At 45.8% G+C, this 13,251-nt stretch overlaps 1 protein-coding gene across 1 annotated transcript in view; it reads right to left on the bottom strand.

Annotated features, from left to right (window-relative positions):
- LOC137322209 (dynein axonemal heavy chain 8-like) overlaps positions 1-13,251 on the bottom strand; it is a 1,675,662-nt gene that overhangs the window by 1,408,600 nt on the left and 253,811 nt on the right. Inside the window, exon 12 of the mRNA XM_067985325.1 lies at positions 3,538-3,684. Within this exon, the coding sequence (XP_067841426.1) occupies positions 3,538-3,684 (147 nt within the window). The remainder of the gene's footprint in view (positions 1-3,537; positions 3,685-13,251) is intronic.

The following is a 13,251-nucleotide window of genomic DNA, read 5'->3' on the forward strand; positions in this document are numbered from 1 at the left end:
AAAGTGGTTAAATAAACATATGGGAACCTGGGCTTTATAAATAGAGGCATAGAGTACAATAGCAAGGAGGTTATGTTGAACCTTTATAGAACAATGGGTCGACCATAGTTGGAGTATTGTGTCCAATTCTGGGCACCGCACTTTAGGAAGGATGTGAAGGCCTTGTAGAGAGTGCAAAAAAGATTTATTAGAATGGTTCCAGGGATGAGGAACTTCAGTTACGTGGTTAGGCTGGAGAAGCTGGGCGACATGGATATGTTGGGCCGAAGGGCCTGTTTCCATGTTGTAAACTTCTATGATACTATTCTAAGCTGGGGTTGTTCTCCTTGAGAGCAGAGAAGGTTAAGAAGAGATTTAATAGAAGTGTTCAAAATCATGAAGGGTTTAGATAAAGTAAATAAAGGGAAACTGTTCCCCTTGGTGGAAGGGTCGAGAACCAGAGGACACAGATTTAAGGAGATTGGCAAAAGAACCAAAGGTGACATGAGGAAAAACATTTTTACGCTGAGAACTGAAATGGCCTGGGTAAATTGGAATCAAAGATTAACAGGCAAAACTATAATTGAACAATGGGCTGTCTCTAAGGAGGACATGGTTCAGGTACAGTCTAGGTGCATTCCCATGAGGGAGAAAAGTGGGGCAATTAAAGCCAGAGCTCCCTGGATGACAAAAGAGGTAGAGAGTAAAATGAAGCAGAAAAAAGGGGCATATGACAGATGTCAGGTTGATAACACAAGTGAGAACCAGGCTGAATATAGAAAGTTCAGAGGGGAAGTGAAAAAGGAAACAAGAGGGGCAAAGAGAGAGAATGAGAATAGACTGGTGGCCAACAAAAAAGGGAATCCAAAAGTTTTCTACAGTCTTCTGTAAACAGTAAACGGGTAGTAAGCGGAGGGGTGGGGCTGATCTGGGAACCAAAAAGAAGATCTACTCATGGAGGCAGAGGGCATGGCTGAGGTACTAAATGAGTACTTTGCATCTGCTTTTACCAAGAAAGAAGATGCTGCCAGTCTCAGTAAAGATGTGGAGATGCCGGTGATGGACTGGGGTTGACAATTGTAAACAATTTTACAACACCAAGTTATAGTCCAGCAATTTTATTTTAAATTCACAAGCTTTCGGAGGCTTCCTCCTTCCTCAGGTGAACGATGTGGATCGTTCACCTGAGGAAGGAGGAAGCCTCCGAAAGCTTGTGAATTTAAAATAAAATTGCTGGACTATAACTTGGTGTTGTAAAATTGTTTACAACAAGTCTCAGTAAAGGAAGATATAGTTGAGATACTGGATGGGCTAAAAATTGATAAAGAAGAGGTACTAGAAAGGCTGGCTGTACTTAAAGTAGATAAATCACCCGGTCCAGATGGGATGCGTCCTAGGTTGCTGAGGGAAGTACGGGTGGAAATTGCGGCAAGACTGGCCATAATCTTCCAAACATCCTGAGATAAGGGGTTGGTGCCAGCGGACTGGAGAATTTCAAATGTTACACCCTTATTCAAAATAAGAGTGTAAGGATAAACCCAGCAACTGCAGGCCAGTCAGTTGAACCTCGGTGGTGGGGAAACTTTTAGAAATGATAATCCAGGACAGAATTAGCAGTCACTTGGACAAGTGTGAATTGATTAGGGAAAGCCAGCACAGATTTGTTAAAGGCAAATCGTGTTTAACTAAGCTGATAGAGTTTTTTGATGAGGTAACAGAGAGGGTCGATGAGGGCAATGCGGTTAAGTGGTGTAAATGGACTTTCAAGAGGTGTTTGATGAAGTGCCGCATAATAGGATTATCATCCAGATTGAAGCCCATGCAATAAAGGGGCAATAGCAGCATGGATACAAAATTGGCTAAGTAATAGGAAGCAGAGAGTAGTGGTGAACAGTTGTTTTTCGGACTGGAGGAAGGTATACAGTGGTGTTCCCCAGGGGTCAGTACTAGGACCACCAATCTTCTTGATATATATTAATGATTTGGACTTGGGTATACAGGGCACAATTTCCAAATCTGTGGATGACACTAAACTTGGAAGTGTAGTGAACAGTGAGGAGGATAGTGATAGACTTCAAGAGGATATAGACAGGCTGGTGGAATGGGTGGATATGTGGCAGATGAAATTTAGCGCAGAAAAATGCGAAGTGATACAGTTTGGTAGGAAGAACGAGGAGAGGCAATATAAACTAGAGGGCACAATTCTAAAAGGGGTACAGGAACAGAGAGATCTGGGAGTTTATGTGCACAAATTGTTGAAAGTGGCAGGGCAGGTTGAGAAAGCGGTTAAAAAAGCATACGGGATCCTGGGCTTTATAAACAGAGGCATAGAGTACAAAAGCAAAGAAGTCATGATGAACCTTTATAAAACAGTGGTTCGACCGCAATTGGAGAATAGTGTCCAGTTCTGGGCACTGCACTTTAGGAAAGATGTGAAGGCCTCAGAGAGGCTGCAGAAAAGATTTACTAGAATGATTCCAGGGATGAGGGACTTTAGTTACGTGGATAGACTAGAGAAGATCGGGTTGTTCTCCTTGGAACAGAGAAGGTTGAGAGGAGATTTGATAGAGGTATTCAAAATCATGAAGCGTCTGGACAGAGTAGATAGAGAGAAACTGTTCCAATTGTTGGAAGGGTCAAGAACCAGAGGACATAGATTTAAAATGATTGGCAGAAGAACCAAAGGTGACATGAGGAAAAACATTTTTAGGCAGCGAGTGGTTAGGATCTGGAATGCACTGCCCGAGGGGGTGGTGGAGGCAGATTTAATCATGGCCTTCAAAAGGGAACTGGATAAGTACTTGAAAGGAAAAGATTTGCAGGGCTACAGGGATAGGGCAGGGGAGTAGGACTGGCTGGATTGCTCTTGCATAAAGCTGGCACAGACTTAATGGGCCGAATGGCCTCCTTCCCTGCTGTAACCTTTCTATGATTCTACGCAGCGAGTAGTTATGATCTGGACTGCTCTTCTTGAAAGGGTGGTGGAAGCAGATTCAATCGCAGCTTTCAAAAAGGAATTGGATAAATACTTGAAGGGAAAGAATTTGCAGGGCTACTGGGAAAGAGCAGGGGAATGGTACTAACTGGATTGCTCTTACAAAGTGCCAGCATGGGCTTGATGGGCTGAATGGCCTCCTTTCTGCTGTATCCATTATATGATTCTATGTATTCATGAAGTCCCTGTCTGCCTCTTGCAGGTGCCTCAGACGACTCAGAAATCTGTGCAGTTACGATGGCGGCGGAGAATGCATTGGGAATTTCTCTAACGCAGATAAAGCCACCTTCTCATTGGGTGCAGCAGGTCAAAATCAGCCCCATTAATCTGAACTTTGTCATTATTTCAAGTTTTACATGTCACCTAAATTACCTTTTATTGATCCACATGTGATTATGATTCATGTAACACTAGTTCCAATAACTGGAATAGGAATTGCTAATGTATGGTATGTGGTTATAAAATAGTTTTATCTAAAATACTGATATCACTCACTGTACTGAACAGGTGGACACAAATCTAGAATACAACTGCATCTCATTTTGCCCTAAATTTCAATTTACCTTTGTCAGTCTTTTGCAGAAGACTTCAAATTTACCAAAGATGTACATTTCTGACACATCAAATGGACTATCTTGTTCTGTTTCAGCTGTTTGTTTCTTTATGTTCTGGAAATATTTGCGATACTCCAGTAACAATTGTTTACATTCCTGAAACACAATAAAATTATGTCACATGGCAGGTAATATTATTACGTATTTCTATCATCTGCTGAAATTAAAAAGATGGGTATAAAATAAAAATTAGATTAGCTACTTTGTAGCACTTTCCTCATTCTTTAAAGGGAAGCATTGTTTATGCAGCACCAAAAAGTAAATTGAGCAAAGCTATGCTCCTGACATGGAACTTCACTCAACATGGGCATTGAATGAAGAATTGGGTGTAGAGATCAGCATGCCTGATCTGCGGGGCTCCCAATTTTCTGATCATTAATTCTTTTATAGTAGTATTTGGTAAAGTATGAAGATTGTTCCAAATGACAACTGTACAAGTGTACTCAAAGTTGCATCAGTTGAATGTTTCTGCCCTGCTAAATGATAGCAGTATGGAATACTGGAACAGAACATTTTAAAAATCCGTCTTTAGAAATTGGATACCCCAGACTGTGATTTGTGGTACACTGTTAGCAAAGGGTTAATCAAATGGAACTGCTATTGATTTCTCTTTATATTAATTTAACTGTGTCAAGTAACTTTTCAATCAGAACTGATGCTACCAGCAGTTTGATTATCCCTTTGATATGTACTGGCCCTGTATTAAGTAAGATCTTGAGTGGTTGTAGTTGCGAGTGGTTATGTGGACAGAATGCCACCTTATAAATTATTCGTCTTTCAACTTCACAGTGAAATAGGAGGTGTATAAATTCATGGTGGTTAGATTTCTGTAAAGTTGAAGGTGGTTGTATTGATACATAAATGGCTGTGTGCAAAGGCTACCTTGGAAGGGGACATCTGTAATGCATCTGTAATCAATAAGCTGTATTGACTGTAATGCAATGAGGCACCCTAGTGTGTCATGAACTGAAATTATCATGTAGAATGTGTAACTGTATTGTTGGAATCAAACTTGAACTGTACTTTATGTATATTGCAAATTGTATAATCTGTATCGTCTATGTTTGAAATGTGATATGGCAAATGTATTGTGTGTATTGTTACAAATTTTATGAATAAAGTATATTTTTTGGAAAAAAATCTGTCAAAAGGAATGTGATCTAGGGTGATGGAAAAGTAACACATGCACAGGAGTGCAAGAATGCCTTTGATTCATTCTGTAACTAACTTCATTCTAAGGATTTGACTGACAGATCAATCAGGATGTGTAAGTCATTGACAGGGGACATGAAAGACATGAAAGGAACAATAGGCAATACTAAAACATAACAGGATTGGGAAAAAACAATATAAAAACAGTTGTTGTGGGAAGAAAGACTTCAGAATTCGATGGGGCCTGATCAGCTGACCACTTTGCTGTTAAGGTGTGGATTCTCTGGGTTAAAAATTCATAAGTACTGTTGTTAAGTGTATGTTTAATTATTGTCAATAATAGTTATTAACTTATGCTTAATAAATCTGTGAATATCTACCTAGAATGCTGTGAACCCTATTATTTTGAGGAGTAAGAATATCCACCCTCTAACAAATTGGCACCCCAGTAAAGGGAGCATTTTGTAGATATATTATAGAACAGAGACTTAAGGATCTCTGTCTTGATTTCTCTGATCGGTGGTGCCTAGAGCCTTCTACTGGCTATTGGTACTTACACGTTACAATAGCATTATTTTAAAGCCATGGCTAGACCAAAATCTAAACTAGAAGTATATCCTTAAACACAAGGGTGTGAACTTTGTACTTTATGCTGTCCAACAAGCTGATCCACTAGTTTGGGTCAGAACTTGCTTTCAGCAAGAATTAGCTGATAAAATTAGTAAGAGAAAGATAAAGGGTCTGATGATCCAAAGCTTACTAATGGCAGGTAAAGCACTCTCTAAGCAGCTGAAGCAGTGTGAACTTCAGTATAAGGGACTGGATGCTGCTAAGTTAGCAGTGGATGCAGAGAAAGAAAACTTGCAAAGTGAGAAGCAGACGATTGTTAACCTGACTTGTCCTCCTGGCTCACCAGTTAGAATAGGTTAACAGGGAAAACAAAGATTTGGAAGAGGTGAATGCAGGAGTACAGCGTATGAGTTCACAGCTGAGCGATGATGTGTCAGAGCTAGATCGTGCGTTCAGAATGGTGTTTCAGGACAAAAGTGTTCGTAGTGCTGGGTGCTGGAACCCAGAGACAGCATCCATTGTCTCTGAGCCGATCAGCGGTGGGATCCCTGTATCCTCTGATACCTTCTGCCCCAGAGGTAATGCAGTCAGACAAGAATCATGAATATGATTGTGATGGCGATGTGCTTCTGCTAGAGCCTAACAGGGACTGGTGCCACTGATATCGGTGTTGTTGCGGTCAGGTCTGCAGTACAATATTGAAGACCCAGATGCAGGTGCGCATAACATGGAGCTACCAACAGCTGCTGCGGATGCTGGTTCCCCAAACTCGATAATTTACAAGCGACACTGATTCACCTCTGGAACAGCTAGAGGCGGGCACATGGATCGAACAAGCCTAAATGGTTGCGTTTGGGGGGCCCAAACAGCAACAGCAGACTAAACCACTTAAATTAGAGGGGCCCAATGAGAATGATAATTCAGGGGGATAGATCTCGAATCCACTTCTTCACAACCCTTGGTGGAATAAGGATCATGGTAGAAAGCGTGGGTGCCCAGCTGGTAATGTAGACAACAAAAACCTCGTGGCCATGGGAATCCCGGCAACGACCCTCATTACCTACAACTACATTTTGAGAAGTTAGATCGCATCAATGCCCATGTTGATTGCTGGCATCCACATCATGACAAGGGGGGAGGTCTGAGAGCCCTTGTCCACATCAAGATTGACAGTTTCAGGCCTCGGAGGTGGTCCTGGTATTGCTCCAAATTGATAACCACAGCAGATCATGTATCATGGGGTTGGTAGGAAGTCACCAATATGAAACACCTTTAAATACTGGTGCTGCTGTGTATGTTTTAAACCAGGAAAACCCAAAAGAAGAGCTTGCTCAGTTCAGGCAAGTCATTTCCCCAGCGGATATTTGTAGGATATACATAAGAACATAAGAAATAGGAGCAGGAGTAGGCCATATGGCCCCTTGAGCCTGCTCCATCTTTCAATCAGATCATGGCTGATCTTCAACATCAACTCCACTTTCCTGGGCAATTTTCCACATTGTCGGGTAGATGCCAGTGTTGTAGCTGTACTGGAACAGCTAGTACTGGAGCACAAGCCTTCAGCACCAGAGCCGGGATGTTGTCAGGGCCCATAGCCTTTGCTGTATCTAGTGCACTCAGCCGTTTCTTGATATCACGTGGGGTGAATCGAATTGGCTGAAGACTGGCTTCTGTGATGGTGGGGATATCGGGAGGAGGCTGAGATGGATCATCCACTTGGCACTTCTGGCTGAAGATGGTTGCAAACGCTTCAGCCTTGTCTTTTGCACTCATGTGCTGGATTCCGCCATCATTGAGGATGGGGATGTTTACAGAGCCTCCTCCTCCCATTAGTTGTTTAATTGTCCACCACCATTCACGACTGGATGTGACAGGACTGCAGAGCTTTGATCTGATCCGTTAGTTGTGGAATCGCTTAGCTCTGTCTGTAGCATGTTGCTTCCACTATTTAGCATGCATGTAGTCCTGAGTTGTAGCTTCACCAGGTTGGCACCTCATTTTTAGGTATGGCTGGTGCTTCTCCTGGCATGCTCATCTTCACTCCTCATTGAAACAGGGTTGATCCCCTGGCTTGTTGGTAATGGTAGAGTGAGGAATATGCCAGGCCATGAGGTTACAGATCGTGCTGGAATACAATTCTGTTGCTGCTGATGGCTCACAGCACCTCATGGATGCCCAGTTTTGAGCTGCTAGATCTGTTCTGAATCTATCCCATTTAGCACACTGGTAGTGCCACACAACACGTTGGATGGTGTGAAGACGCGACTTCGTCTCCACGAGGACTGTGCGGTGGTTACTCCTACCAATACTGTCATGGACAGATGCATTTGTGACAGGTAGATTGGTGAGGACGAGGTCAAGTAAAATTTTCCCTCGTGTTGGTTCGCTCACCACCTGCCACAGGCCCAGTCTGACAGCTATGTCCTTCAGGACTCGGCCAGCTCGGTCAGTAGTGGTGCTACCAAGCCACTCTTGGTGATGGACATTGAAGTCCCCCACCCAGAGTACATTCTGTGCCCTTGCTACCCTCAGTGCTTCCTTCAATTGGTGTTCAACATGGAGGAGGACTGATTCATCAGCGGAGGGAGGGCGGTAGGTGGTAATCAGCAGGAGGTTTCCTTGCTCATGTTTGACCTGATGCCATTAGATTTCATGGAGTCCGAAGTCAATGTTGAGGACTCCCAGGGCCACTCCCTCCTGACTGTGTATCACTGTACCGCCACCTCTGGTCAGTCTGTCCTCCGGTGGGACAGGACATACACAGGGATGGTGATGGAAGAGTCTGGGACGTTGGCTGAAAGGTATGATTCTGAGTATGGCTATGTCAGGCTGTTGCTTGACTAGTCTGTGGGACAGCTCTCCCAATTTTGGCACAAGTCCCCAGATGTTAGTGAGGAGGACTTTGCAGGGTCGACTGGGCTTGGTTTGCCGTTGTCATGTACGGTGCCTAGTGGTCCGATGCCTGGTGGTGCGTCCGGTTTTATTCTTATTATGACTTTTTTTAGCGAGATTTTACAACTGAGTAGCTTTCTAGGCCATTTCAGAGGGCAATTAAGAATCAACCACATTGCTGTGGGTCTGGAGTCACATATAGGCCAGACCGGGTAAGGATGGCAGGTTTCCTTCCCTAAAGGACATTAGTGAACCAGATGGGTTTCTACGACAATCCGGGTAGTTTCATGGCCACCATTATTGATGCTAGTATTTTAATTCCAGATTTTATTTAACGCCATCTTATAAATTATTTGTCTTTCAACTTCACAGCGACACAGAGGTGACAATTTAATGATGGTTAGGTGTTTGAAAAGTTGATGGTGGTTGTATTGATACATAAATGGGTGTATGCAAAGACTACCCTGGAAGACGACATCCGTCGAAAGGAATGTGGTCTGGGGTGATGGAAAAGTAACACGTGCACAGGAGTGTTAGAATGTCTTTGATTCGTTCTGTAATTAAATTCATTCTAAGGATTTGATTGGCAGATCAATCAGGACGTGTAAGACATTGACGGGGACATGAAAGACATGAAAGGAACAATAGGTAATACTAAAACATAACAGGATTGGGAAAAAACAACATAAAACAGTTGTTGTGGGAAGATCTCAGAATTTGACGGGGCCTGATCAGCCTTCCATTCTGCTGTTAACATGTGGATTCTCTGTCTGGAGCAGCAGTGCGGAAAGTGAGGTCCCCCAACTCTGGGCAACCGGGAGTAGCAACGCAGAGAGCGATCCCCCGGCATCAGACGAAGAGCTAGGCCTGGTTGTGGTTCTCACGAACACACCACCTCATGAGACCCCGCCATCGACCTCTGAGCGAGGACCCTCGCCCAAAGGAGGACAGGCCTCCTTCCTCAGCCCAAGGACTGTCCAGAAGTTCGTGCACATCACACAAATGCAGAAACTGGACCCAGGGTCCCAGATGGATGGTAACGTAGACCCCAGACTGATGCAATAGTAAGACCTGAATGTTTTTGTTTTCCTTTGTATTTTAAAATAGATTTAAAAATTGGATCCATAAACGTGCGTAGCATCAAACTGACTACGCGATGTGTCGCTACACTGGACTACCTGTTCAGGGTCAAGACGGACCTGCTGTTCTTGCAGGAGTCCAGGATCCCGCACCTCAACAACTACTGGCAGTGGTCACGCATGTGGACCCACGGGCAGTCGATCTGGTCGGGAGGCAACGATAACCCTCCCTCGGGCCTGGGGATTCTGCTGCAAGAAGGTCAATTCACCCTCACCGAGGTTAAGGAGGTGATGGGTGGCCTCCTGCCCATAACAGACGTTCTGTACAAGAACTCCCCACTCCGACTGATCAATGTGTATGCCCCGTCCCTCAGCAGCGAACGGATGGAGGTCTTTCAGCACCTCCCAATACTGATGGCGACCCCCAGACCGATTGTTCTCGCCGGAGACTTCAACTGCAAAGGAGGCGGTATACTGGACACCACGTCCAATTCCTGATGAGGCAGTGAAAGACGCAAAGCTTTGCAACCTCTTCAGCAACCCTGCAGATGGAGCGCTGCAGGGATACACCTGGACCAGGCCAGACAGGTCCGTTCCAGGATAGACTTCCTTTTTGTGTCCCCAACGCTCAAGGTCAGATCTACCGATATCCAGCCACTGACCACTGCCTCCTACCGGCCGACTGTCAATCGCAGGAGGACCAGAGGGCGGGCAGGGGTATATGGAATCTGAACGTGAGATTGCTGACCCCGGAGAACATCGAGGAACTAAAGAGGAATTACACAGGTTGGAGAACCGTGAAATCCCTCTTCGACTCCACAGTGCATTGGTGGGAAGCGATCAAGGCCAATATCAAGAGGTTTTTCATCCTCAAAGGTGTTCAGAAGGTGAGAGAGAGACAGAAGAAGTGTCACAACTCCAGAAAAGCATGCAGGGTCTGCTCCAGCTGCAGTCAATGGGGGTCGATGTCAGGGAGGAACTCCGAGAGGTGAAGGGCCAGCAAGCCTCGCTCTTCGCCTCCAAGGCCTCAAAGATCATGTTCCAGTCCAGAGTCCGTTCTGTGGAGCAGGGCGAGTAGTGTTCGCGCATCTTCTTCCAGAACCTGCACAGAGAGATCTCTGTGATCAGCAGACTGAAAGAGGAAGACGGCTCACTGACGTCCTCGCAGGCTGACATACTAAGGATCAGCAAATCCTTCTATGCCGGGTTGTACGATGCAAAGCCCAGACAGCACAGCCTCCCAGTCTTTCCTGTCCTCTATCACTTAGAGGACAGCGAGTGGAAGAGCATGGGTTGGCCACTGACCTTGGACGAGCTTACAAAGTCCAGTCCTTTGAGAAGAGTGGAACTCCCGGAAGTGACGGCTTACCGGTCGAGTTGTACTTGGCTCCGTGGGACTGGATAGGCCCAGACCTACTGGAAGTGTACGGGGGTATGCTTCTGGCAGGCAGCATGTCAGAGTCCATGAACAAAGGCACCATCACCCTCATCTACAAGTGGAAGGGGGAGAGGGAAGAAATCAGAAATTGGCGACCCATTTCCTTGCTAAATGTTGACTACAAGATTCTGTCTAAGGCCATTGCCAACGGACTCAAGTCTGTTCTGGAGCGGCTGATCCACCCGGACCAGACCTGTGCTGTACCCGGCAGGAAGATCTCAGATAGTCTTGCACTGCTCAAGGATATGATCACCTACATACAGGACAAGGGGGTGAACACCTGCCTCATCAGCCTGGACCAGGAGAAGACCTTTGACAGAATATCCCACACGTACATGATGGACGTGCACTCCAAAATGGGTTCTGGGGAGGGAATCCGCGATTGGATCCGACTGCTCCATGCAGACATCCGTAGTGCAGTTCTAATCAACTGGTGGGAGTCAGGAAGCTTTCCGATCAGATCTGGAATCAGGCAGGGCTGTCCTCTCTCCATATTCTTGCTCGTATATTATATCGAGCCGTTTTCCGCATCCATCAGGAAGGACATGGGTATCAGGGGATGATGATCTCAGGTTAAGGCCTCCCTGTACATGGACAACATCACCGTTTTCTGCTCCGACCAGCAGTCAGTCCACACACTGATGGGCATCTGGAACCGTTTCGAGCTGGCCTCGGGGGGCCAGAGTGAACCGAAATAAAAGCGAGGCCATGTTCTTCGGCAGGTGGGAGACCCGGTCCTTTGTCTCCTTCACTGCCAGGTCCGACTACCTGAAGGTGCTGGGGATCTGGTTCAGGGGGCCCCTGGCCTGCACAAAGAACTGGGAAGAGCAGATCACCAAGGCCAAACAGAAGCTTGGTATGTGGGCGGGGCGACCCCTCTCCACAACCGGCAGGAACCTGGTGATAAGGTCTGAGGTACTCGCGATGTTGCCCTATGTGGCCAGGGTCTGGCCCATTCCCCACAACTCCGCCGTCACAGTCGCCTGAGCTATCTTCCACTTTGTCTGGAGGTCCAAGGTAGAACGCGTCCGCAGGACCACCGTGTACAATACCCCAGACAAAGGGGGGAAGAGCATCCCCAATACCGCTCTGATCCTGATGGCCACCTTTGTGAGCGGCTGCCTCAGGATGTGTGTCGAGCCCCAGTACACAAACACCAAGTGTCACTACGTGCTGGGTTTCTACCTGTCCAACACACTGAGAAGTCTGGGTGTAGCCACACTGGCCGAGCAGGCTCAGGACATCCCGTCCAGTTGGACTGTCCCCCCAACAACCTGTCTCAGGTGGAGGAGTTCCTGAGGAGGAACCCCATCGCCCACAAGGCCATCAGATCGGTTTCTTCCCGACCAGAATGATAATGCCATTTGGCAGAACGTCTCGTCGCCGGAACTGACCAAAAGGCACCAGGATGTAGCCTGGATGGTGGTGAGAAAGGCCTCCCAGTGCATGCACGGAACCTGAGCACCACCAGGAGCTGCCCTCGAGGCTGTGGCGGGGAGGAGACCGTCTTCCATCTCCTGGTGGGCTTTCCCTTTGCGCAGAGGGTGTGTAGAGTGATGCGTTGGTATCTGTCCCGGTTCATCCCAAACAATTCAGTAACACTGGATGCTGTGCTCTATGGACTGTTTCCCAGGACATGCATTGAGACAAATATCACCTGCGCCTGGAAGACCATCAACTCGGTGAAGGAGGCCCTTTGGTCTGCCGGAAATATGCTAGTCTTCCAGCTGAACGAGCTGTCTACGACCGAGTGTTGCCACCTGACAGACTCCAAGGTGCAGGAGTATGTGCTGCAGGCCGCACTGAAGTGAGGTGCGACCTATGCAGAGGCTCCACGGGGAAAGGCCACCGTTTAAGCCCTCCCGCCATTGTATACTGAGGAGCTGGAATCAGGGAAAAACCCCCTCGAGCAGAATCTAAAATGATAAATGAATGTAATGAAATGTACTGCATCTATAACCGGTATCGACTGTAATGCAATGAGGCACCCTCAGGTGCCATGAACGGTATAATGTATGGTGCATAACTATTGATTGTACCGGGACCGTTGATTTGAACTGTATGTACTGTTGCAAATTGTACAACCCGTATTGTATTGTTTGAAGCATGACTTGAATTGCATTGTATGTACCTTTACAAATTTTATGAATAAAGTTTATTTTGAAATATAAAACAATGTTAATGTGTGGATTCTCCAGGTTAAAAACTCGTAAATGCTGTTGTTAAGTGTATGTTTAATTATTGTCGATATGCTTAAAAAAATCTGTGAATATATACCTGGAATGCCCTGAACCCAATTATTTAGAGGAGTAAGAATATCCATCCTCTAACAACACATTTGATTTTGTGAATCAGTTTAGTCCTGTAAAGCATAAATGCCAGTATATAGTTCCACCATATCAGCTTTGGCCTTCCAGTCTTTTTCCACCTGGGATTCATTCCATCACCTTATGAGGGTAAAGTACAGATGACCTGTCACAGTATTCCTGTCCTGATATGTTCTGTTAGTCTATGCCGGTCACTGTTGGTAAG

Source organism: Heptranchias perlo, chromosome 5 (assembly GCF_035084215.1).
Source record: "Heptranchias perlo isolate sHepPer1 chromosome 5, sHepPer1.hap1, whole genome shotgun sequence".
NCBI lineage: Eukaryota > Metazoa > Chordata > Chondrichthyes > Hexanchiformes > Hexanchidae > Heptranchias > Heptranchias perlo.